The following is a 27,242-nucleotide window of genomic DNA, read 5'->3' on the forward strand; positions in this document are numbered from 1 at the left end:
AGAGTCCTTTGCGTTGTAGATTGAGTCCTGATGATTATTATTATTGAATTTATTCGATTGATGACCAGCATGTGGCCATTATCACTATTCACACTACAGGACGATTTCCTAGGCAGGAGGAAGCAGGTACCAATCAGATACACCTCTCATTATTAAGCTCCACCCCTGTAAGATGAGTTAAGAGAGCTGAGTACAATTTAATTCATTGATACAAATGCCAGTCACCACAGATGGAAACATGAAGGTGACATTAACTTGATAGCAGATTGCCCCCTTCTTACCAAACCTGCTCCATAAATTTGTGACTGCAGCTTTTTATCACCGTGGGGCACTCCCCTACCCGTTGCACTTACAAATCTGATCCAGTTTACTGGAGAATCGGCCAGTGGCCACTATCACTATTTCTTCCCACAGTACAATGTATTGCAATAGCTTTTACAGTAGTGGTCTATGTGGGTAACCCACATTATTATTTTTTCCTAGTTTTCCTGATCTATCCTAAACAATGCACAAAATAGGGGGGGGGGGGACATTACTATGATTGTAATGACAGAAAAAAAACTAAAATTCATTTAGATATATTAAAGCGTAAAAAAAAAAAATACTAGTCAAACTGATGAACTGATAAAATGTTAAGACCCGTTCACACTCAACTAATTTTGCCAATCGTTCATCGCAGATAGGACATACCAGAAAAGTGGGCAGTACAAACACGCTGCTTGGCTATAGCTGAGCAACATGTACTGCTCAATGGAGAGAAGAGAAGGGACAAAGGTGGCTAATGAGAGAGTGGCATCCTGTGGAACAAAAGAAGACCATGTGCTCATGTAGCGGGTTGCTGGACAGGTGCTAGATCAGGGGTGCTCACACTTCTTTGATTCACAAGCTACTTCTAAAACTTCGACAGAACCAATGTGGTACCACCCTCTCCCTAAAAAAACCCTCATACACATAGAACTAAGGTTGTTGGGGAGGCGCCCAAGGGGTTTGGTGAATTAGTGAGACTTAACTTCTATGGTATAAATAACAAGGAGGTGTCTTACCTCCAAAGAAGACTCACATGGATGGGAAAGGGGAGTCTTTATTATAAAACACAGTTAAACTGTAGACAACGTGTTTCACGGGTCTCAGCCCGCTTCCTCAGGTCAATACAAACAGATAGACTTTTGTTGAGCTGTGTGGTGCGCGAGTGCCTAGTAAAAACGCACCACACGGCACAACAAAAAAGATACCTGTTTGTATTCACCTGAGGAAGCGGGCAGAGACCTGTGAAACGCCTTGTCTTTAGAGGTAAGACACCTCCTTGTTATTTATACCATAGAAGTTAAGTCTCACTAATTCACCAAACCCAGTGGCGTAGTTTAGGAGCTGTGGGCGCCGATGCAAGCTTTACATGGGGCCCCCCAAGCACTCTATACATAACAATTGATATGGCTCGACAAAACCTGCCAACGGCAACTACAGTGTCAGAGGTGCAAGAAGGGGATGGGGAACTGTTTGTTAATGATTACCACTATTCAAAGTATTTATAGAAGTGATTATTATGAGTACAGGACCAATAGAGAGCTAATACTGAAGTTCAGGGAGGGCACTACGGGGCCCTTGTGGCCCAAGGGCCCCGATGCGGTCGCTACCTCTGCACCCCCTATTGCTACGCCACTGACCAAACCCCTTGGGCTCCTCCCTAACAACCTTAGTCCAGTGTTACCCCACACCTCTACAAAAGGTTAACACCTTTCTACTCGTTGACTTGGTCGACCAGGGGAAAGGGCCATAGGCGGAGAGTGGTAACGGTACATTGCGCATGCCTACACGGTGGTTGCAGGATTGCAACCCACCTTTGTGAATATTCACCATCTACACATTGTGTTCTCTATCTGCATCTAACGATACTGCTCCCAGTCGCCCCTTTGTTATAGGAATCGGGATCTCTACTCCTCATGTGAAGTGATTTCTCGATACCTGCACCACTACCTCATACACATAATTAGGCAGACTCTCTCTCCCCCCTCCTTCCTATTTTTGAACATAATAAGGTAGAATCCTACCCCTGAAATGTAATATTGTTCATTAATCCATTAATGAGTTTCTTAACATTACCGACAGAGATCAGAGCAAGAGCAGGACCAAATTATTATTATTATAGTACTAATATTATTGTTTAAGGGTATAAATTAAAACTGGCAGGAGTAAAACAAGAGGACTGTTTGTGCGGTGGGATATTAATGAGTTAATTAGTGATTAAAATGACAGATACTCACGTGCAGCCTGGCTCCTTGTGTCAGGTGATTGTCTTCTGTCTTCACCCCCTACCTCAGGCTATACGCTAGGTGTACACTATGAGATTTTCAGGCAGATTTACTGTCAGATCGATTATTTCCAACATGTCCGATCTGATTTCCCGTCGATTTCCGATCATTTTCCGATCGATTTCCGACTGTTTTCCATTTACTACCTTAGGAAATCGATTGGAAATCAGATCGGACATGTTGGAAATAATCAATTTGACAGTACATCTGCCAGAAAATCTCATAGTGTGAACCTAGCATGACATTCACTTTTACTATGCGCAATAAAGCTCCATCCTTGGTAACACACTTAGAGCGCTCCTTCCTTTCTTAGATGTCTTTGAACCTAGCATGAGTCTGGCCCTTCTGGCTGCGATGGCTGGTCTCCACACAACAACTCGGCTCCTCCTATTCCCAAGCTCACGGGATCTGCTTGAGGGGTGGTGCCACAGACACATTCGCTGCTGCACTGTCCTTTGCCATTGACTGGTAGATTGCATTCAATGTAATGGGCAACCCTGAGTAGATTCTTAGCCGATATGCCTCATAGTGATAAGTGATTGTTTCTCTAGCATGTGTATGAGGCATTATATTTGACCAAGTCCTCTGATGCTAACAGTTCTCTGAGGAGATTTGAGGGTCAGTGCCTGGAAAGCGAAGCTCTGAAAATCAAAATACGCTAATCCTTGACACAGGATTGTCCTGAAACTTGGAATTGGATTACTTTAGTTTTCATCTTAGTTTGTTACTGAATATGTTTAATGAGCTTACACAACTCTGAGACTTATTCTGGGCACACTTATAACCACTCAGTGGGTTGGATGACTGCAGGACAAAATTCACTCTCTAGACCAGCCAGCGAAGCCAAATAAGTGAATCATAGTTCTTAGAAATGCCTGCTTAATAGGGAACTGGCAAACTGCCAATTACTCCAGACTGTATACATACAGTATGAAGTACATTTTCCTGATGATTTAAAGAAGTGTTTATGTAAAGTATACCTGTCATGGGAGATTTATGGGAACAGACATTATCGACTTTGTGGATTACAGCTGAAATCCAGCATTTTATGTTAGCAGAAGGAGCCTGGAGTTAACCAGTGAGTCCTTAGATCGCCCCCCTCCCCCCCCTAAAATCCAGGTATGACTAGTTCAGCATTGCTCTGCTAGTCTCACCACTCATCACTGCCTTTTATGAAGAATAGTTGAGGTGCAGTCAGTTCCCCACCCTGATGCCTGTACCTATGTATGTTGAGCATGTCGCGTTCCTGTTTGTCTTAGCTCCCATAGACTAGTATTAAAGCGGACCCAAACCAAACGTTTTTTTAATTCAAATTATTTAGTTGCACCACTCTGACACATACAAAGATAAATAAACACTCCTTCAAGCCTGTGAGCATTTCAGTGCATGCTTTTCACCCTTCTCTTTTCATAACTAGGGTTATACAGGTGGCAGCCATTAGCAATTCCTCCTTTGCTGGACACCATCTATTCCACCAGTTTGCTGGATTATTTGCCGGCAATATGAAAGGAAGGGAGGGGTTCCTCCAATAAATGTAAAATATTTTATATTTGTCATCATGCAGCTGAAAAAAGGCTGCTATTTATTATTATAATTTAGAAAATAGATTTTATTTCTGAAATCTTGTATTTTTAATTTGGGTCCACTTCAACCTGAAGTGAGAGGAATGCAGAGAATGCCATCTTCAATCTCTATTAAACCATGCCAGTTGCCTGACTAGTGTGCTGATGTTCTGCTTCTTATACTATAAGTCACTGGCCTAGAATGAACATGCAGAGCAGATGCTTTGACTCTGCTCTGACTCCACTAGTCTGGCTGCATGCTTGTTGCAGGTGTGTGACTAAACAACAACTAAAGCCTAGAGCTCAGCATGGCAGGCAGGCAACCAGCATTGTTTATAAGGGAATAAGGATGACAGCCTCTGTATTCTTCACACTTTAGGTTTTCTGTAATCCAAAACTAGGCAGCAACTAATGCAGTGCTAGCTCCTGCAAAATGACAGACACCAGAGACCACACACAACAGCACTACAGAATGGAAGCCCTGCTATAGGATAAAAATAAACTTAGTAACTAAGATAGATGTAAAAATATGAAGAATTGATAACCAGTAGGCACACTTCCCCTAATCAGTTATGCAGGTACATGTAATCGAAGAAGTCCTTAGTACAGTAGTTGCAGGTTTGGAAAACAAACTTTAAAACTTCATAGAAAACTGAAGTTCCTATCCTACAATATGCAGAGCTCCTGTGTGCTGTTGCCTGGAACCTACACAAACTGTACTGGAAAAATGTGCTGTTGCTTAGCAACATGAACAAGAATGTACCTACATAAACCCACAGGTTCAAAATATTCCTATTCAATGGCCCATATGCAATTAACTTTTTCACCTGAGTTTTCTCCCAGGAGATAATTTTTAGTCCTCAATTTAGATTAACTTTTTAGGCCTTTGCAAAGTAAAAAAAAGTACCAAAAAGTAAGTGACAAGTACTATCAAAGTTATTTTGAGTATTTTTTTGTTTGCTGGAGGTTTGGAAGGTATTTTATTGACAAGTTTGAAAATATCACCTAGGAGAAAACTTGCATATGGGCCAATATGTGTGACTTTCTTTAATATTCAGATGATATGAACTTATATAGCATATAGGTTATAATGAAGTAAATGATGGATTACCTGACACCATTTCTCCTCCATAGCCTTGCTTTACAAGTGAGAAGACACTTTTCTGCTGGTGAGCACAGTCGATGCAGGCTTGCACTGCTTGTTGCAATACCATGGAGGGGCGCTCTGGTCCAAAGTGATCAGGCAGTTGTTGGACTTTTTTTCTGTCAAGGTAGGGTCCTGTGTTACCTTGTTTGTTCACATAAATGCACACTGCAAAATGAGTAAAAGGAAATAAATAATGTTAAAAATGAGCAAGAAGAAAAATAGTGACAATTACACCATGACTTTGAAACACACTTTAAATGTATTTCACTTTGTAGACATGTATTGCAGCTTTGAGTTTTAGCTAGACTGGCACAAGCTGTGGAAAATGAAGGTACAATCCAGCACATACCGCTATGCTTGCACTAGCAGCTGGAGAGCATAGCACTTCCCAACCACCAGAGCTCAACTGCACACAATCACATCCCAGGACCATGCAGTGCAGAGCCGCTATGTGTCACACAATTACACCAGTGGGTTAGGTGACTTCTATAAGCAAATGCCTGTTGATTGCACTGCCAGCATTGATGCAGGATGCGCTGCTAGACTGTTGCCTATTGACATGACTGCACAGCATTGGGGCCCTGCACTGTCACCCGCAGGATCAACTTCAATCCTGAGGAGTGACAGATATTTAGGGGAAATTGTGTTTGTGTATGGACCTTTTTTGTATGGATTTTTTTTTTTTTTTTTACATTTCAGACCTTTGTGTTAATAGGTAAGGACTCATAAAATGGCCCATTTTGCCTATTCACCTGTATGGGGTGACCTATTAAGAGGGTGACAAGATAGTACCATAAGTGCCCCACTCCCCCCCTCCCCATTTAGCTATCCAAACCCCAGTGGCGGACACAGCCAGCAGTGGGCCCCTGTGCAAAATTGTAATTGTGTGGCAAAAAATAGTGGATAGACGCGCCGCGGCAAAAAATGGGCGTGGCAATGACCGGATGAGGGCGGAGCTAACTGTAACTTAAAGCGAACCCGGGGTGAGGGTTTATTTCCTTTTAAACAATACTAGTTGCCTGGCGGCCCTGCTGATCTATTTGGCTGCAGTAATAAACTGAATTACACCAGCAACAAGCATGCAGCTAATCTTCTCAGTTCTGACAATATTGTCAGAAACCCCTGACCTGCTGCATGCTTGTTCAGGGTCTATGGTTGAAAGAATAAGAGGCAGAGGACCAGCACGGCAGCCAGGCAACTGGTATTGCTTAAAAGGAGAGAAATATGTCAGCCTCAATATTATTCTCACCTCAGGTTCCCTTGAAAAGTGCAACGCAAAGACAGTGGGCCCAAGTTTTGGTGACCCTTTCCCCAGAAAATTCACATAATTGTGCAGGTTTTCTCAAGAAAATACACATATATGCCCAGAAAATACGTGCAATCATGTCGGCAGATATGCCCAGAAAATACGTGCAATCATGTCGGCAGATATGCCCAGAAAATACATGCAATCAAGTCGGCAGATATGCCCAGAAAATACATGCAATCAAGTCGGCAGATATGCCCAGAAAATACGTGCAAACAAGTCGGCAGATATGCCCAGAAAATACATGCAATCAAGTCGGCAGATATGCCCAGAAAATACGTGCAATCATGTCGGCAGATATGCCCAGAAAATACATGCAATCATGTGGCAGACCTGCCCAGAACATACACCTGCTAATATAAATAAAACAAAAACATTTACTCACCTGCAGCAGCAGACCTCCTGTCCCAGCCTCCATCCGGCGCGCAGCTCCCATGGGTGGTTGGGTGGATAGGTAGCCTAGTGGGTGGGTTAGTGGGTGGGTGAGTGGGTGGGTAGGTAGGTAGCCTGGTGGGTGGGTGGGTAACTAGGTAGGTAGGTAGGTAGCCCGGTGGGTGGGTAGGTAGGTAGCCTGGTGGGTGGGTTGGTAACTAGCCCGGTAGGTAGCCGGGTGGGTGGTTAGGTAGGTAGCCTGGTGGGTGGGTAGGTAGGTAGCCTGGTGGGTGGGTTGGTAACTAGCCCGGTAGGTAGCCGGGTGGGTGGTTAGGTAGGTAGCCGGGTGGGTGGTTAGGTAGGTAGCCTGGTGGGTGGGTGGTTAGGTAGGTAGCCTGGATTAGCCTGGTGGGTGGGTAGGTAGCCTGGTGGGTGGGTTGGTAACTAGCCCGGTAGGTAGCCGGGTGGGTGGTTAGGTAGGTAGCCTGGTGGGTGGGTTGGTAACTAGCCCGGTAGGTAGCCGGGTGGGTGGTTAGGTAGGTAGCCGGGTGGGTGGTTAGGTAGGTAGCCGGGTGGGTGGTTAGGTAGGTAGCCTGGTGGGTGGGTGGGTAGCCTGGTGGGTGGGTAGGTAGCCTGGTGGGTGGGTTGGTAACTAGCCCGGTAGGTAGCCGGGTGGGTGGTTAGGTAGGTAGCCGGGTGGGTAGGTAGGTAGGAAGCCTGGTGGGTGGGTAGCCGGGTGGGTGAGTAGGTAGGTAGCCGGGTGGGTGGTTAGGTAGGTAGCCGGGTGGGTAGGTAGGAAGCCTGGTGGGTGGGTAGGTAGCCTGGTGGGTGGGTGGGTAGGTATGTAGCCTGGTGGGTGGGTAGGTAGCCTGGTGGGTGGGTTGGTAACTAGCCCGGTAGGTAGCCGGGTGGGTGGTTAGGTAGGTAGCCGGGTGGGTGGTTAGGTAGGTAGCCGGGTGGGTAGGTAGGTAGGTAGCCTGGTGGGTGGGTGGGTAGCCGGGTGGGTGGGTAGGTAGCCTGGTGGGTGGGTTGGTAACTAGCCCGGTAGGTAGCCGGGTGGGTGGTTAGGTAGGTAGCCGGGTGGGTGGTTAGGTAGGTAGCCGGGTGGGTGGGTAGGTAGCCTGGTGGGTGGGTTGGTAACTAGCCCGGTAGGTAGCCGGGTGGGTGGTTAGGTAGGTAGCCGGGTGGGTGGTTAGGTAGGTAGCCGGGTGGGTGGTTAGGTAGGTAGGTAGCCGGGTGGGTAGGTAGGTAGGTAGCCGGGTGGGTAGGTAGCCGGGTGGGTAGGTAGCCGGGTGGGTGGTTAGGTAGGAAGCCTGGTGGGTGGGTAGGTAGTCGGGTGGGTGGTTAGGTAGTTAGGTGGGTGGTTAGGTAGGAAGCCTGGTGGGTGGGTAGGTAGCCGGGTGGGTAGGTAGGTAGGAAGCCTGGTGGGTGGTTAGGTAGTCGGGTGGGTAGGTAGGAAGCCTGGTGGGTGGGTAGGTAGGTAGCCGGGTGGGTAGGTGGTTAGGTAGCCGGGTGGGTAGCTATCCGGGTGGGGGGCCCGACTCCTATCCTCCCTCCCTCCCTTCCTTCCTCACCTCGGGGGGCCCCCTCCCGATATGCGCGGCGGGAGAGCGAGCGGCAAATGCAGGAAGTCTTCAGGGCTCTCCAGGCATCCGCTAGAGGCCCAGCCGCTGAGTCTCCAATATGTCTCCAACTGGAGACATATTGGAGACTAAGCGGCTGGGCCTCTAGCGGATGCCTGGAGAGCCCTGAAGACTTCCTGCATTTGCCGCTCGCTCGCTCGCTCTCCCGCCGCGCATATCGGGAGGGGGGCCCCCCGAGGTGAGGGAGGGAGGGAGGATAGGAATCGGGGGGCCCCCCGGGGAATAAAATAATTAAAAAAAAATAAAAAAATAAAAAATACTTAATGGGCCCCTGAAGAAAACGGAACTTCAGGGGCCCTCGTGCGGCGGCACGGCCTGCACGGCCGTATGTCCGCCACTGCCAAACCCCCTTCTGGGACACGCCTTAGTTTTTCAGCACAGAATTGCGGTAAGCATGCTTTGGGGGAAAGAAGAGGGGTGGGCCTTTGTCATTAGCCTCCAGCTTGCAAGGCAAGGCCCCTCATCCTGTGCAGTTATTTTTTTCTACATCATGCTCTTACCACCCTTCACATCTCAGCATAAATCAGCCTCCCAGTCTCATACAAATGCATTGACAAGGGTATTTGACCATTATTCATGCATTTCATTGATAGAGGTCAAACACCCTAAAATACCTTTACTTAAGTTGGATAAATGAAAGGTAAATATAGTTATGTTTAGGGTGAAAGTGGAAATACTACTGCTTGGAACAGTGTGTCCAGGTAAGGGGCTGTGTTGTCCAAACATGCAAGCAGTCCCTAAAACAACTAGTTTTAGATTTCATTCATACTTCACTACTTGGTGATCTTTAGCAAAACAGATTACATACATCACTGGATGGGTCTCCTCTCAGCACCTCCCAAAGCAAAAGCCAGGGCCTCTAGCTGAACAAACCAACAGGCCTCAATTGCACTTGATGCTATACCTGTGAGTGCTTGTGGGACAGTGGAGTTGGGCACAGTAGCTGCATCCTGAGGAATGGAACTGATATCTGGTTCTGGGGTACTGCGTGGTGGCGAGATTGCCAGAGGTGTCATTACAACACGAGATTTCAGCTGCAAAACAGATAAAGTTAGAAGAAAAAGGTGTCACTAACCAAACAAACTAAAGTTTATTTTCAAGTAGAGACTGCATCACCAATCTGCAAATAAGTAAGAATGACACAATCGTGTAGCTACGGTATGTTGTGAATGGATATATGGTCATTCTAATCAATAATCAAATTCTAATCTAACAGTCATTCTAATCAACAAATTAAAATTAAGAGGCAAGCACCCCGCAATCGTTGACAGGACTCAGGGCTTGCATATTATATAGTCTGTGCTTCCACTGCATCACCAGTACACAAAACATCAAAAGTAGAGATAGAGAGGTGGACACAGGACTGCTATTTAATTACATGACAGCAGTCCTGTGCCCTATGTCTACTTTTGATAATTTAATATACTGTATGTGAGGTCTCTTTGACATTTGCAATCCATGTTTGCATTAACATACAAGCATTGTGTCTCAGATTAATGATGTGGTGCCTCCCCTAAGGAATTGTCAGAGACATTATGGCCCAGACTGCTAGAGTGACAGACTTTTCCTGGCTGTCTGCGACATGAAGGATAAACCAGGAGTGGTTACTTAAATACTCTACTGTACCCAAATTCAGGTATTTTAACAGATGCTGTTGTTGAGCATGGGGCAGAGGGCTGGCAGTGGCAGGTGCTCACAGCCCCGGGTGTAGCCATGGCTAGGGGTGCCGCTGTGGTGCTCAGCCACTGTGTTCTTCCACCTGGGACCTTTTTTCATAGTTCGGGCAACATTCGGGAAATTAGAAGCAGGCAGTGCAAGGGACTGTACTACTTCCTGCACTAGCTGTAGCGCCCCTCCCTTTCCTGTCCCATGGGCAATGTGTTTCCTCGCTCTCTACACACAGCCAACAGTGAGGAAATGTGCAGAGCAGCAGGGTGAGTAGAGAGAATGATTGCTGTGCTGCAGCTGGGACATTAGCAAGTAGAGGTGGCAGGATGTGTTTAGTGCTTCAGAAGTTGCCTATCATTAGTAGTCATGTACACTGGCTACTGTAATACCAGAGTGCCCTGGACTATTGATTATTTATCCTAATCAGAGTAATTAATCAATAATGCAGGGCAGTCAGCTGTTGCAGAAGCCAGTGATACAGGTGCTGACAGCTGACTTATGTAGTGAGCACAGAAGCAATTTAGATTAGCTTGAATGCAGGTAATCTTATCTCTTTTTTCAGCTCTGCCCCTCTCCCTGTTGTCTTCCCCCATGACTCTTTCCTCTTTTCAGATTGCAGTGTTTTCTGTTAAGCGTGTCCCTGCTATACAACACTGGTGATGTCTGCAGTCCTGACGAGAGTCCAATCTAATCGTACCATAGTCATAGTCTAATGTCCTACCATATTATTATTGTGTATTTATATAGCACTGACATCTTCTGCAGCACTGTATAGAGTACATCGTTTCATAATGGTTAGCTCCGTCCACATCCTGATGACTCTTACTTTTTAAATAACATCGCTTTATAGATTCCCCATCTCATTCTGCTTCCGTTGCCACGTTGCACCACTTGCACATGACAGAGGCACAATATAAACTCTGGAAAATGTAGGTTGGATTCACACTGTGGGCATTGCATAATGCATAATGTGTTTGAACTATGATGGACACTGACTGTGTTCTAAAACATTAATTCAAACCTTGCATGCACTGAGTTAGAGTAACATGAAAATGCAGAGATGTGAACTGGCCCATAGAATTGTATGGGCAGTAAGTTCAAATAGAGAATTATTTTTTGCAGTGCAACTGATGCAGTGTGAATGTCCACTTAAGGTACTCATTAACAACAGTACAATTTTTAGTGAATAGTTGTATTTTCAATCCGATTATTCATATCATATTGCATGAAAACAGAGAGGCTGATGGGCCCAGTATTGAACGATTGCATTATAAATCATTTCCTTTTAGACATTTTTTGTTTCGCTTGGTAGATTTTTTCGTAGATATGATCATTACTGGTGGATATATGATCACAAGTTGGCTTCTTTAGTGGTGTGAATTTATTAAGTACAATCTTTTCTTTCAGTCTGAAAATATGTTTTTTTCCTAAAAATTGTACCATTAATGGGCACCTTTATGCCAATAACAAGTATAAATACTTGCATACAAACACACAGAGCTGGAAAAGGGTCTTGCTGTGTGCAGCATCCCTTGCCCTTACTGTGTTGTAGTTTTAATGTAATGAATCCCCTATACCTGTGCAAAAGCTACAGCTGTAAACTACTTTAGATTTACCAGATGTGACAGGAGCTTTTAAACATGGGGGGACTGGATATTGACCAAGAGATTGCTGACTTCCAATACCTGGAAACAAAGATGGTTTATGGACCACTAGGTTCCTAATCAAAATTATGAATAAATAAAAAACTGGCCAAATTTAAATTTAAATGTGTTTCAATAAAAATGCATATACTGCTGAGAAATCCATTTAGCAGACATTGCTGACTCATCTTATTAACCCTATCAACCTTAAGGTGGCCACTAACGGTCCAATTTCTAGCAAAAAAATCGGTCGAGAGATCAGAAATTCTGATCGGATTGGTTGTAAATAATCTCAGTTGATGGACACAATTGATTATGAACGACTATGAAAATAGTCGGCCTATTGGATTTTTGTTAAACCAAAATTTGGATTTTCTAGTTGGTTGTGGTAGATAGGAAGCAAAGATTGGTTCGTTGATGGTGTAGTGAACGATTTTTCTTCTGATCAGAATTTCTGATCGCTCATGATTTTTTTCAAAAAATGTAACCATTAGTGGCCACCTTTAGCCTATTGCCTAGTCCTAGTCATGCCCCACCAGTAACTTTCAAAGCACTTGTCATTGTGAACACTGAAGGCAGGCACTGACATCAACATCATACCACTTTATGACATGCTTTACAATATTATGACCATTATCTTATGTTTATTTATTTGCATTCCAAGTGATTATTTCATATCAAGTTTTCCACTCAAAAATGAAGCTAACAATGTAATGAATAAAAATGAAACATACATATGGGAGAACACATAAAATGCATCCAACACTTTCGCATTATACAACAATATAAATATGCCTCTAGTAAGCAGTATGTTTGGCTCTTATTAAGAAGAGTTTAGGATGTAGACAGCATAGATGTATTATACGATGGTAATGTACTGTACATCTGGGTGTATAGCTACAGAACAGAGAGCGGTACCTGTATAGGACTTGTGGAATTGGTGCAAAGAGAAATTAAAGTGATGAAACTCATAGTCAGCAACCACACTATACCTTTCTTAAATATAAATCACTGATCATTTCATATTTAGTATTACTAAAAAGAAATGTGTGCAGTAAATATAATTGTGGACATTTTATGTGGACCATTTTTGCTTTAATTATCTACCAAACTAAACATCAGTTATAAAACAGAAGTGGCTAATAAAGAATAACTGCATAATTCTATAGTTTATATTATTAGTGGTAGTATTACGATCTCTATATTAAATTTCCTTTACTTATATAGTGCCAGCATGCCATGTAGTGATTTGGAGAATTTACTGATCAATTCACATTAACTTAATTTTGCTATCATTCTTTATTAATAAAGTGGCAGCATTTTACTAAAAACAAATTTGTCTTCATTTCTAAAGCTGAAAGCTTGCTAGCATGCAAATAAGCTAATCCACACAGTCAGATTAGATACACTTAATAATTTGGAGCCTCTGCCTGTCCTTGAATATAATTATGAGTCACTATGAAGCATGCTTGAGCCCTGATTCAATTATCTTTTTCCTGCGTTTTAACATGGGAGATATTATCAATAAAACAACATTTTTAGCCACCAACAGGCAAAAAGGTATTTAAATTGTGTACAATTAACCTACATTCAACACTATTTTGTTACCTATTTTATAGTAGTACTTTTTGACTTGCTAGGTGCTGAAAGTTTTTTTTTTTTTGCAAATGAGATGAAGAATCATATCCTGGATGAACTCTGGAAAAAAGTTTATTGAATCTGGGCCTTTGTCTCTGTTCTCCTCCACTACTGACTGCTAAAATATGCAGATGGGTGGGCGTGGCTACATGCTTCCTACTTTCTTTCATCTTTTATTGGATGTGGTGGGAGGGCGTGTCCATGTTTAGTGTCTCTCCACAGATGTTTTTCTAGAATGACATCATTGTTTTGCTATATAGGACATGTATATTAAAAATTCTCAGCAGAGTACTTAATGTGTACGTTTTATTTTTTACAGTTATGTTTTTTTAAGGTGAGGATGTCTTCATCTATTATGTAAAAGTGTATCCCAGAGTAAACAGTTTACTTTCGTACATTAATGCTAGTGTGGGATGCATTGTTATGCGCATAAATGAATTTCAGAGGTGACACATATTCTTTCTCAATGAATATATGTTGAAAACCTGCATGTAAAGACGAAAGATCGGTGGTGTATCCTGAAAAAGATATCAAATACTCACACTCTGAAGATTCAGTGCTTGAAGATTTATTGTGAGCGCATTCAGAGAGAAACAACGTTTCGGTTTGGCTATGGCCCTTTCATCGGGTAAGTTGAACAGTGGCACAGGAGCCTTTATATACTAAAACATAAGTGAGAACAATGCTATCAGTTCCCAGTTAGGATACACCACCCTTTTTGTCTTTACAAATGATTTCAAAAAGTAAGCCACATAACTTTAAAGCTGAACTCCGGGCAGCTGAACAGTCACATTTATTAGTAATAGTCACTAATTAATTATCTCCTGTTCTAGAACTAAACATGTCTGCAAATCACTCCTATTATACTTAAAGGAACCTGAGATATGAGACCTATGGAAGCTGCCATATTTATTTCCTTTTAAATAATACCAGCTGCCTGGCAGGCCTGCTGATCTTTCTTATCAGTAGGGTCTAAATCACACACCTGAAACAAGCATGCAGCTAATCTTGTCAGATTTGTCATAAACATCAGATCTGCATGCTTGTTCAGGGTGCGTACACACGCACTACAGAAGCAAACGACGGGTCCCTCGGACCCTCCCGCAGGGCGGACTTTCAGCAGACAGTATGCGCGTGTGTACACACTGTAGGCGGACTGATAAGGCTGTTCCTGAACGATCCGCTCAGTGGATGCTGTCCCCAACAAGTAGGCTTTAGAGCAATATCCTGATTTATCAATACCACAACAATGCATAAGATTGATAAACCTAATTACTGAAATAAGGACATCTACACATTGCTGTTATTATAAAATAATCTAGAGTTCAGCTGTAAAGTGTATATGAATGCTATATCTGCATACACTTCATTGGCCCTTATCCAATTCACTTTTCGCCTAGGTTTCTCCTAGAAGATAATTTGCCATCTTCTGTTTACAATAACTTTTTCAGCCCTCTCCAATTGAAAAACTACCAAAAAGTAAGTAAAACAAATAAGTACTGTCAAGATTTTTTAATTTCTTGCTTGCTGGTGGCTTAAAATGCATTTTGTGATAATGTAAAAATATCACCTAGGAGAGAACTCAGGAGAAAAAGTGAATTGGATTAGGCACATTTGTGTCAAAATACAACTCCAAATTTCTTTTTACAGTTTGGTATTTTTTCATACACTAACTTTTACACAAGATTGCGGATGTGTTTCTGCAGACACATCATCTCACCAGCATTGTAATATTGACATGTGCATGTTAACTGGTAGAAAATGTGCGGTTATCGCTATCATGGAAATGCAGCAGACGGGTAGGTCTGAGGAGAGTACATAATTATGTGCAAGAAAGCATAGACCTGCGCTGGCTGATACAAGTATGTGCAAATCTGCAATGCTACTGCAACAATGCAACAATACTGGAACACTGGGAAGAATATACACTACTTGGTGATTTGCTACAAACAAAAAAAAATAATATACAATACATATGTCTTTTACTTGTGTGCTCCAAAGTATATAAATATATATACAGTGGCTTGCAAAAGTATTCGGCCCCATTGAAGTTTTCCACATTTTGTCACATTACTGCCACAAACATGAATCAATTTAATTGGAATTCCACGTGAAAGACCAACACAAAGTGGCATACACGTGAGAAGTGGAACGAAAATCATACATGATTCCAAACATTTTTTACAAATCAATAACTGCAAAGTAGGGTGTGCGAAATTATTCAGCCCCCTTTGGTCTGAGTGCAGTCAGTTGCCCATAGACATTGCCTGATGGGTGCTAATGACTACATAGAGTGCACCTGTGTGTAATCTAATGTCAGTACAAATACAGCTGCTCTGTGATGGCCTTAGAGGTGGTCTAAGAGAATATTGGGAGCAACAACACCATGAAGTCCAAAGAACACACCAGACAGGTCAGGGATAAAGTTATTGAGAAATTTAAAGCAGGCTTATTTTACAAAAAGATTTCCAAAGCCTTGGACATCCCACGGAGCACTGTTCAAGTGATCATTCAGAAATGGAAGGAGTATGGCACAACTGTAAACCTACCAAGACAAGGCCGTGTACCTAAACTCACAGGCCAAACAAGGAGAGCGTTGATCAGAAATGCAGTCAAGAGGCCCATGGTGACTCTGGACGAGCTGCAGAGATCTGCAGCTCAGGTGGGGGAATCTGTCCATAGGACAAGTATTAGTCGTACACTGCACAAAGTTGGCTCTCATGGAAGAGTGACAAGAAAAAAGCCATTGTTAACAGAAAAGCATAAGAAGTCTGATTTGCAGTTTGCCACAAGCCATGTGGGGGGACACAACAAACATGTGGAAGAAGGTGCTCTGGTCAGATGAGACCAAAATGGAACTTTTTGGGCAAAATGCAATACGCTATGTGTGGCAGAAAACTAACACTGCACATCATTTAGAACACACCATCCCCACTGTCAAATATGGTGGTGGCAGCATCATGCTCTGGGGTTGCTTCACTTCAGCAGGGACAAGGAAGCTGGTCAAAGTTGATGGGAAGATGGATGGAGCCAAATATAGGGCAATCTTGGAAGAAAACCCTTGGAGTCTGCAAAAGACTTGAGACTGGGACGGAGGTTCACCTTCCAGCAAGACAACGACCCTAAACATAAAGCCAGGGCAACAATGGAATGGTTTAAAACAAAACATATCCATGTGTTAGAATGGCCCAGTCAAAGTCCAGATCGAAATCCAATCGAGAATCTGTGGCAAGATCTGAAAACTGCTGTTCACAAACGTTGTCCATCTAATCTGACTGAGCTGGAGCTGTTTTGCAAAGAAGAATGGGCAAGGATTTCAGTCTCTAGATGTGCAAAGCTGGTAGAGACATACCCTAAAAGACTGGCAGCTGTAATTGCAGCAAAAGGTGGTTCTACAAAGTATTGACTCAGGGGGCTGAATAATTATGCACACCCCACTTTGCAGTTATTGATTTGTAAAAAATGTTTGGAATGATATATGATTTTTGTTCCACTTCTCACATGTACACCACTTTGTATTGGTCACGTGAAATTCCAATAAAATTGATGCATGTTTGTTGCAGTAATGTGACAAAATATGGAAAACTTCAAGGGGGCCGAATACTTTTGCAACCCACTGTATACTTCTTTATGTTTTTTTTTTTTCTCTGGTTGATGGATATATAAATATATATTCTCAATTCACATTTGCATCACTGAATAAATACATATATCCCTATAAAAAAATCCCAATGCACAATTCAGTAGTGTAACCCATAACTGAAAATTACATTAAGGCTACGTTCACACTATGTGCATTGTGTAACACCCGTACTACAATGCATAACGTAATGTATGCTCTCCACATTACAACATACATGTTATTTTCATGATCCGTAGCTATGTAACATGCTCGCTGTGGCACACGTTATCCAGAAATGCACTGTACAATGTCCGTTTGGATAATGTGGCCCGTTACAAAGCAGAGATATAAAAATGTCCGTACAATTGTATGTACACATACAGCAATGCAGCCCAAAGCAATAGTGTGAACATCCTCTAGTATCATCATAGGTTGTCTATAGGTTGTTGTATTGGGGCTGGGTGATGGTATATTTTTGAAAATAATAATATCTATTATCTTCAAAATGAAAGCAGCACAAATCTTAATTTTTGCAGCACAAAAGGGCACAAACATAGCACTAACCAAGCATTATGGATTTTTTATTTGTGCTGATTGTAGGGGGGCCAGCTTCACGGAGCCCACTCTTAGGTACATAAAATATCATTTGAAAGCATTTCCAAACCTGTGTGTAAACATATTAATTTTCACTGCAGAGAGCAGTGCAGGCTTGATTATTTCTTGCTAACTGGCAAAAGTAATCATTGCCAGCAAGAATTTCTCTGCCTGTGTCTTCACTCCTTTTCTGCTGAAGTGACTCAGCTGTTGCCAGGGTGATGTATCTATTTCGCAGAGGGAGGGAGGAGGGAGCAGAACCAAGACACAGACAGAGTGTCTCCTGGCCCGGCAATGATTACATTTGCCGATAAGCCAGAGATGAACAAGCCTGAGCTACTCTCTTTAGTGAAAGTAACAGTTTTCACGCACAGGGAATGCTGGGGAATGTTTAAAATGTTATTTTATGTACCTAAGAGTAGTTACTAAAATTTTAGTTTTGGGAGTATAATCCCACTTTAACCACTTGCCGACCGCGCACTCATAACGCGCGTCGGCAAAGTGGCAGCTGCAGGACCAGCGACGCACATCTGCATCGCCGGCTGCAGGCTAATTAATCAGGAAACAGCCGCTCACGCGAGCGGCTGCTTCCTGTCAATTCACGGCGGGGGGCTCCGTGAATAGCCTGCGGGCTGCCGATCGCATCTCGCAGGCTAAATGTAAACACAAGCGGAAATAATCCACTTTGTTTACATTTTTACAACGCTGCTAACAGTAGCAGCGTTGTACTAGATCAACGATCCCCGGCCAATCAGCGGCCGGGGATCGCTGTCACATGACAGGCAGGAGCCTGTTAGAGGCTGCACAGGACAGTTCCTATGCAGGCTCCGATCTCCGGGGCAGGGAGGGAGGAGAGGGAGAGGGGGAATCCTGCGGTGGAGGGGGCTGTGAGGTGCCCCCCCGCCAGCCACACGCAGGCAGGAGCGATCAGACCCCCCCCCAGCACATCATCCCCCTAGTGGGGAAAAAAGGGGGGCAATCTGGTCGCTCTGCCTGGTGTTTGATCTGTGCTGGGGGCTGTAGTGCCCACCCAGCACAGATCTTAGTAATCAGCGCTGGTCCTAAAGGGGGGGGGGGGGGGTAAAGGCTGAGTCCTGAAGTGGTTAAACATTGATAGTCACAAGACAGGAAGTACATTTAAACACTAATGTTCACTGGATAGGAAGTATGGCAATGTAAAAGGTAATGGGACTGTAACTTTTCCTCATTCTGTAAAAATGAAAGAGACTGATGCACTTCCTTTAAAGACAGAAAATAAGGGAAATTCTCCCACAAAGAAAGACAAAGTAAAATAAAAATTCTGTTTGTAGTTGGGCTTCAGTGTAATTGATCAATTTTCATTAAATAACTGATACTTTGCCTGAACTTCAGAATGCCTGTCTACTCCTTACTTCCTGCATAAGCATTGTTTTATAAGCACAGCTGGCACAAGTCACATGACAATAGATTCACATTCCTGTTTACATTTACCCATTTGGCACTCTTTTCAGAGGTTTCTTCTATGAGAACCAGAAGTGACATTTGAAAGCTCTTACATTCAATCATATTACAATACAAAAAAATGTACAGGTTTTAAATAGTGTCTTACCTATTTAATAATTTTGCTTTAAAGAGTTTTAGACAGGAAGTGCTTCCTACTCCCTCTAACTTGAGCAGTGGCGTAGCTACAAACCTCAGGGCCCCGATGCGGAATTTGGAACTCCCCCCCCCCCCCCCACCATTAAATAGCCAGGTATAGGTAGCTAGGGTATAGGTAGCCAGGTATCGGTGTTCCAGTATAGGTAACCCCGGAATAGGTGCTCCCAGTACAGGTAGCCAGGTAGGGATTAGATTGTGAGTTCCTCTGAGGGTCATTTAGTGACAAGACAATATACTCTGTACAGTGCTGAGGAAGATGTTGGTGTTATATAAATACTAAATAATAATAGGTGCTGCCAGGAATAGGTGCCTCAGTATAGGTAGTCAGGGATAGGTGCCTCAGTATAGGTAGCCAAGAGTAGGTGCCTCAGTATAGATAGCCAGGGAGAGAGACATGGACACGGAGAGAGACAGGGACACAGGAGAGACACAGGGAAAGAGACAGGGACACGGAGAGAGACGAGGACAGAGAGAGACAGGGACAGAGGGAGAGAGACAGGGACACAGGGAGAGAGACAGCCACAGAGAGAGAGACAGGGACTCAGGAAGAGAGACATCCACAGGGAGAGACACAGGGAAACCGTGAGAGAGACCAGGACACAGGGAGAGAGACAGCCATAGGGAGAGACATAGGGACACTGGGAGAGAGACAGTTAAGGAGACAGGGACACAGGGAGAGACACAGAGAGACCCAGGACACAGGAAGAGAGATGAGGACACAAGGAGAGAGACAGCCACAGGGAGAGACACAGGGACACAGGTAGGGTGACAGCCACAGGGAGAGAGAAAGGGACACAGGGGGGGAGACAGCCATAGGAAGAGATAGGGACACGCGGGGGGGGGGGGGAGAGACAGCCATAGGGATAGACAGGGACAAGGGGGGAAGACAGCCATAGGGAGAGACAGGGACACAGGGGGGGGGGGGGGAAGACAGCCATAGGGAGAGACAGGGACACAGGGGGGGGGGGGGAGACAGCCATAGGGAGAGACGGGGGGGAGAGAGCCATAGGGAGAGACAGGGGGGAGACAGCCATAGGGAGAGGCAGGGACACGGGTGGGGGGAGGGAGAGACAGCCATAGGGAGAGAGACAGGGACACGGGGAGGGGGGAGACAACCATAGGGAGAGAAAGGGACACAGGGGGGGAGACAGCCATAGGGAGAGACAGGGACACAGGGGGGGAGACAGCCATAAGGAGAGATACAGGGACGGGGGGGAGGAAACAGCCATAGGTAGAGAGACAGGGACACGGGGGGGGGGGGGGGGAGGCAGCCATAGGGAGAGACAGGGACACAGGGGGGGGGGGGAGACAGCCATAGGGAGAGACAGGAACACAGGGGGGGGGGGAGACAGCCATAGGGAGAGATGGGGGGGGGGACAGCCATAGGTAGAGAGACAGGGACACGGGGAGGGGGGGAAGCCATAGGGAGAGACAGGGACACAGGGAGGTAGACAGCCATAGGGAGAGACAGGGACACAGGGGGGGAGACAGCCATAGGGAGAGACGGGGGGGGGGGAGACAGCCATAGGGAGAGACAGGGCACAGGGGGGAGGAGACAGCCATAGGGAGAGAGACAGGGAAACAGGGGGGGGGGGAAGACAGCCATAGGGAGAGACAGGGACACAGGGGAGGAGACAGCCATAGGGAGAGACAGGGACACAGGGAGGGAGACAGCCATAGGGAGAGACAGGGACAAGGGGGGGAGACAGCCATAGGGACTAGGGAGAGAGACAGGGACACAGTATGAGAGGCAATGCAGCCTGGACTTACAAAGTTCCAGACTCCTTGACCTCCCCACTGACTGTCTATGGCAGCAGTCCAGCAGAATTGCAGGCGACAAACACTTTTTTGATTTTTTTTACACACAATTGTCCATTTACAGCCGCAAATAGAGCCCTCCCGAGCCGGCCAGGTTAATTAAGTGCCGCCACTGCCAGCATAAACACATGCACAGACGGGCAGGCTGCAGGAGCCGGGCCCAGTCGCGGGTGCGATCGCTGCGACCTCGGGCCCTACGCCCGTGAACTTGAGGGAACATGAGGAAAAAGGAAGTGCTTCACTGCTGCTTTCTGGGAAGACAATCTGATCACCGAGATTTCCACCATACAGATGTGAGAGAGCTGGATTCACTTGAAGGCTGTGGTAACTTTACATTCTAAAAATGCAGAGGTGAGGTATTTTCTCTTTCCTCAGCTCAGGCTAGCAAACATATGAGGAGGTAAGTCCTTTGTGGTCCATTTAACATGAGGACTCTCAGATCTGAATTCTGGTTAAGTATATACATGTCAGAAACAGGTCAGAATTGGTTGTAATGTTTTCTGACGTACCTGCGCCAAATTACCAACTTTTCCAATACATTTATAATAACATTTTTAAAAGAAAAAAGCGACGAAGATAAAAAAAAAAAAAAAAAAAGATTCTTGTTGGTGAAAATGGTTCACATGCACAAGTTTCTAAAGACATATGTAACTTATTTAGAAAGCATTGTAATCTGCACAGTGCATAGAAATGTCTATTTTATTAAAAAGTGTATGCATATAATTGTGTGTAGCATCAGCTTTGAAAGATTTAAAGGGGTTCTTTCGCGAAAGAAGTAGGCAGTTAAAAAATGTGACAGATGACAGGTTTTGGGCCAGTCCATCTTTTTAAGGGGGATTCTCAGTGCTTTCTTTGTTTTCAACAGCATTTTCTGAACAACAGTTGCAAAATCTAACTGACATAATAGTGTGCAAGTGATTAGGGAGGCCAGCTGGTATCTTGCTATTTTGGCAGTTAAACTGCTGTTCAGGAAATGCTGTTGAAGACAAAGAAAGCCCTTAGAATCCCCCTTAAAAAGATGGACTGGCCCAAAACCTGTCATCTGTCACATTTTTTAACTGCCTACTTTTTTCGCGAAAGAACCCCTTTAAACACGGAAACAACAACAAATCTTGGAGCAGAACAGCAAAACTTTCCGAGGCTCCTCTGCCATTGTGATCCCTGTCGTATCCCCCTCCTTCTTCAGCTATTACGGAACCTACCGTCAGCATATCTCTTACCTAGCAATAGTCTCAACCCTCGCCTGAATTTTTACCCTAAATTAACCCTGACACTTTATTAAAATAACCCTGACAGTAACCATTTCCCTGATGCTGACATTAACACTATAACATATATCCCCAACCATCACTATAGTGACCCATGCCTCCACTGCCCCAGTATTGGTTTCTGCTACAATATACAGTGGGATGCGAAACTTTGGGCAACCTTGTTAATCGTCATGATTTTCCTGTATAAATTGTTGGTTGTTACGATAAAAAATGTTAGTTAAATATATCATATAGGAGACACACACAGTGATATTTGAGAAGTGAAATGAGGTTTATTGCATTTACAGAAAGTGCGCAATAATTGTTTAAATAAAATTAGGCAGGTGCATACATTTGGGCACTGTTGTCCTTTTATTAATTCCAAAACCTTTAGAACGAATTATTGGAACTCAATTTGGCTTGGTAAGCTCAGTGACCCCTGACCTACATACACAGGTGAATACAATTATGACAAAGAGTATTTAAGGGGGTCAATTGTAAGTTTTCCTCCTCTTTTAATTTTCTCTAAAGAGTAGTAATATGGGTGTCTCAAAACAACTCTCAAATGACCTGAAGACAAAGATCGTTCACCATCATGGTTTAGGGGAAGTGTACAGAAAGCTGTCTCAGAGATTTCAGCTGTCTGTTTCCACAGTTAGGAACATACTGAGGAAATGGAAGACCACAGGCTCAGTTCAAGTTAAGACTCGAAGTGGCAGACCAAAAAATTGATCGGATAGACATAAACTACGAATGATGAGAACAGTCAGAGTCAACCCACAGACCAGCACCAAAGACCTTCAACATCATCTTGCTGCAGATGGAGTCACTTTGCATCGTTTAACCATTCGGCACACTTTACACAAGGAGATGCTGTATGCGAGAATGATGCAGAGGGAGCCTTTTCTCCACCCACAGCACAAACAGAGCCGCTTGAGGTATGCTAAAGCATATCTGGACAAGCCAGGTTCATTTTGGAATAAGGTGCTGTGGACTGATGAAACTAAAATTTAGTTATTTGGGCATAACAAGGGGCGTTATGCATGGAGGAAAAAGAGCACAGCATTCCAAGAAAACCACCTGCTACCTACAGTACTATATAGTGGTGGTTCCATCATGCTGTGGGGCTGTGTGGCCAGTGCAAGGACTGGGAATCTTGTCAAAGTTGAGGGACACGTGGATTTCACTCAGTATCAGCAGATTCTGGAGACCAATGTCCAGGAATCGGTGACAAAGCTGAAGCTGCGCCGGGGCTAGATCTTAAACAAGACAACGACCCTAAACACTGCTCAAAATCCACTAAGGCATTCATGCAGAGGAACAAGTACAACGTTCTGGAATGTCCATCTCAGTCCCCAGGCCTAAATATAATTGAAAATCTGTGGTGTGAGTTAAAGAGAGCTGTCCATGCTTGGAAGCCATCAAACCTGAATGAACCTACAGGAAGTGTTTAGAGCAGGGGTGCCCACACTTTTTCGGCTCACAAGCTACTTTAAAATTTGCCAAGTCCAGGAGATCTACCAACATTTAGGTAGCTAGGTAAAGAAGCCTTCAGTATAGATAGTTAGGTATTGGGGCCTTCAGTATAGGTAGCCAGGTATAGATAGCTAGGTGTAAGGGCCTTCAGTATAGGTAACCAAGTATAGATAGCTAGGTGTAGGGTCCTTCTGTATAGCTAGCCAGGTATACATAGCTAAAATAAGGGCCTTCTGTATAGGTAGCCAGGTATAGATAGCTAGGTATAAGGGCCTTCTGTATAGGTAGCCAGGTATAGATAGCTAGGTGTAAGGGCCTTCTGTATAGGTAGCCAGGTATAGTATAGTTAGGTATAGGTGCCTTTAGCATAGATAGCTGGGTGTAGGGGCCTTCAGTATAGGTAGCCAGGTATCAATAGCTAGGTGTAGGGGCCTTCTGTATAGTAGGCCAGGTATAGATACTGTAGCTAGGTGTATGGGGCCTTCTGTATAGGTAGTCAGGTATAGATAGCTAGGTGTAGGGGCCTGCTGTATAGTAGGCCGGGTATAGATACTGTAGCTAGGTGTATGGGACCTTTTGTATAGGTAGTCAGGTATAGATAGCTAGGTGTAGGGGCCTTCTGTATATGTAGCCAGGTATAGTGTAGTTAGGTGTAGGGCTTCTGTATAGGTAGTCAGGTATAGTGTAGTTAGGTGTAGGGGCCTTCTGTATAAGTAGCCAGGTATAGTGTAGTTAGGTGTAGGGGCCTTCTGTATAAGTAGCCAGGTATAGTGTAGTTAGGTGTAGGGGCCTTCAGTATAGTTAGCCAGGTATAGTGTAGTTAGGTGTAGGGGCCTTCTGTATAGGTAGCCAGGCATAGTGTAGTTATCTGTAGGGGCCTTCTGTATAGGTAGCCAGGTATAGTGTAGTTAGGTGTAGGGGCCTTCTGTATAGGTAGCCAGGTATAGTGTAGTTAGGTGTATGGGCCTTCTGTATAGGCAGCCAGGTATAGTGTAGTTAGGTGCCTTCTGTATAGGTAGCCAGGTATAGTGTAGTTAGGTGTAGGGGCCTTCTGTATAGATAGCCAGGTATAGTGTAGTTAGGTGTAGGGGCCTTCTGTATAGGTAGCCAGGTATAGCATAGTTAGGTGCCTTCCGTATAGATAGCTAGGAGTAGGGGCCTGGGCCACTTACCTTCCTCCAGTTCCAGCGGCGGTGTCCGGGGCTCTTTCTGGTTTCCCCTTCCTTCAGCCGCGGCTGGCTGGAGTGCAGATGGGTGAACGCTCCAGTGGACGAAGGGGGTGGCGGGCAGCGTTCGGTGTGCATGCGTGCGTGCATGCATTGTACCCGGCGCCACCCCCAGCTATGATGTCGCGGCTTCTGCCTCCTCAACTGCACTGCCTCTCTCCTCTCCTGCCTTCTGTTCTTATTTGCCAGCGGCCAGCAGCAGAATCTGATAGCTACCAGCCTCAAAATTTAATTTGACGTGGCCACCAGGCCGCGATCTACCAAATAGGCGGTCGCGATCTACCAGTAGATTGCGATCGACCTATTGGGCGCCCCCGGTTTAGAGGATGTAATTTCTGCAAAAGGAGGATCTACTAAATATTGATTTCATTTCTTTTTTGTGGTGCCCAAATTTATGTACCTGCCTAAGTTTGTTTAAACAATTATTGCACACTTTCTGTAAATCCAATAAACTTCATTTTGCTTCTCAAATATCACTGTGTGTGTCTCCTATATGATATACTTAATGGACATTTTTTATCGTAACAACCACGATTTATACAGGAAAATCATGACGATTAACAAGGTTGCCCAAACTTTTGCATCCTACTGTACCTCCTAATACTCTTCTCTTGGCAGAAACACATCCCACGTCACCATACATACATTTCCTGAAAACATATATACCCCCTCTCCTCCCACTCAACCTTCTTAAAAAGGGTGAGTGGGAGTGCCACTATCTTTAAAGTGAACCTCCGGACTAAAAATCTACTCAGCTGAACTGAAAAGGCTTGGTGTTTCTTTAACAGTTTCACAGCATCAGAATTTAGTTTTTCTTACCAAAGCATTTTTAGCTGCATTTTTACCTAAGCTCCACCCATCAAAGATGCCTGATGCTGTGCAGAGCATTATGGGATTTCCTATGTTGTTATTCGCGTTGCCTTGCAACTGGGAGAGGTGCTCAGGACACAGGACAGTTGGAACTGTGTCTCATGCTCCCTGTCACCTCCTTTCAACCAAAAAGATGGCTGCCATCATGAAATCAAACATTTGCCTGCTCTTTTAAAACAGTATGGGTAAGAGATTATATTACCTATCTATTTTAATTAACATAACTAATGTAACTTAATGACAGTATGTTTGTTTAGGCTGGAGTTCCTTTTAAATGAATCCTTGGATTTGTATAAAAATTATACTCTGCCATCAGTGTTCATCAATTTCATAAAAATACATTGGGGTGTACAATGCAGTAAATTATCTATATTGTTGGCATCTAATAATATATTACCCCACAGTGCCCCTTTGTGCTACAAGTTGCACGGACTAATGCCCGCAGGGCAAAATTTTGCAGTGTAAATATCTATTCTGGCAAGTGACAGCAAATGCAAATTTGCATGAGCAATGCCCCTTGATTGAGACAATTAGGTCAAGTTTGCAAAACCAGATATATCAGGTTTCACTCTGTGTTTGATGCACACACGTTTGTTGTGAAGTCTAATAATATATACTTCCTCCATTTACATATACTCTCTCTGTTAAATAAATAAATAAATAAATCCAGTGCCTACAGGTCATGATAAGAAAATGCCCACATACTATGGTGGCAGCCACACCCCTAGGCATAACCCAACCCAACTGTGTTTAAGCCTTCTGCTAGCTGACATGCTCATTGATCTGAAGGCTCAGATCAGTCAAGCATTCAAATTACACATAAGCAAGGGTAGCTATGCTCATTGTGGTCTGGCTGCAGGCTGTAGCTCTGTTGCCCCATGCCAGCACAGCCCGTATATTTAATGATGTGAATAGTGCAGTTTGTTGCTTCCTGGAGATCTGAGACTGATTTATATTCATGCATGTATTCCCTTTAAAGGTGGAACCTGACAGTGCTTCAGTGGGAATCTCAGGTTCAAGAACATGAAATGTTTGCTTGTTTGGTAAAGAGAGAGCAGGGACTATTTCCACGGAGCGAACCTCAGCACTGGCGAAAACAGATCTGATTACAGATCGATTGGATCAGTTTTCACTCTGTTGCCGTGCAGCTTCTTCCGTTCCGTTTACCCACATCCCCCCCAGACCCCCATCACCAAAGTGGATTTTGGTCCTTGACAGTCCGTTTATTCACTAGTGTGATAAAATGTTCAATTTCCTCAATGCAGTGCTTCAGGATCCGTTTCTGTTCCGCTGGGCTTAGCGGTCCGGAAATATTGCTGAAGAAGGAAACAGTGGATCGTGCAGAACGGATCAGTTCAAATGGATGGTTGTGAATGGATCCATAGGTTAACATTGGATCCATTCAGTGTCGGACTGGGAGGTGGGAAAGCTGAGGAAATCCCCTTGCTGGCCAAGTAGCA

The 27,242-nt window shown here is 44.2% G+C and overlaps 1 protein-coding gene across 4 annotated transcripts in view; it reads right to left on the reverse strand.

The window, feature by feature from the left end:
• The window catches only part of SCML4 (Scm polycomb group protein like 4), a 214,896-nt gene that overhangs the window by 22,803 nt on the left and 164,851 nt on the right, over nt 1-27,242 (reverse strand). For 3 of the 4 annotated variants that reach the window (XM_068231256.1, XM_068231257.1, XM_068231254.1), the window contains exons 3-5: nt 13,831-13,950; nt 9,244-9,373; nt 4,983-5,183 (exon numbers count right to left, since the gene is read on the reverse strand). In XM_068231256.1, the coding sequence (XP_068087357.1) occupies nt 4,983-5,183; nt 9,244-9,373; nt 13,831-13,950 (451 nt within the window). The remainder of the gene's footprint in view (nt 1-4,982; nt 5,184-9,243; nt 9,374-13,830; nt 13,951-27,242) is intronic. The other variant, XM_068231258.1, reaches the window with a different exon arrangement.

This window comes from Hyperolius riggenbachi, chromosome 4 (genome assembly GCF_040937935.1).
Source record: "Hyperolius riggenbachi isolate aHypRig1 chromosome 4, aHypRig1.pri, whole genome shotgun sequence".
NCBI lineage: Eukaryota > Metazoa > Chordata > Amphibia > Anura > Hyperoliidae > Hyperolius > Hyperolius riggenbachi.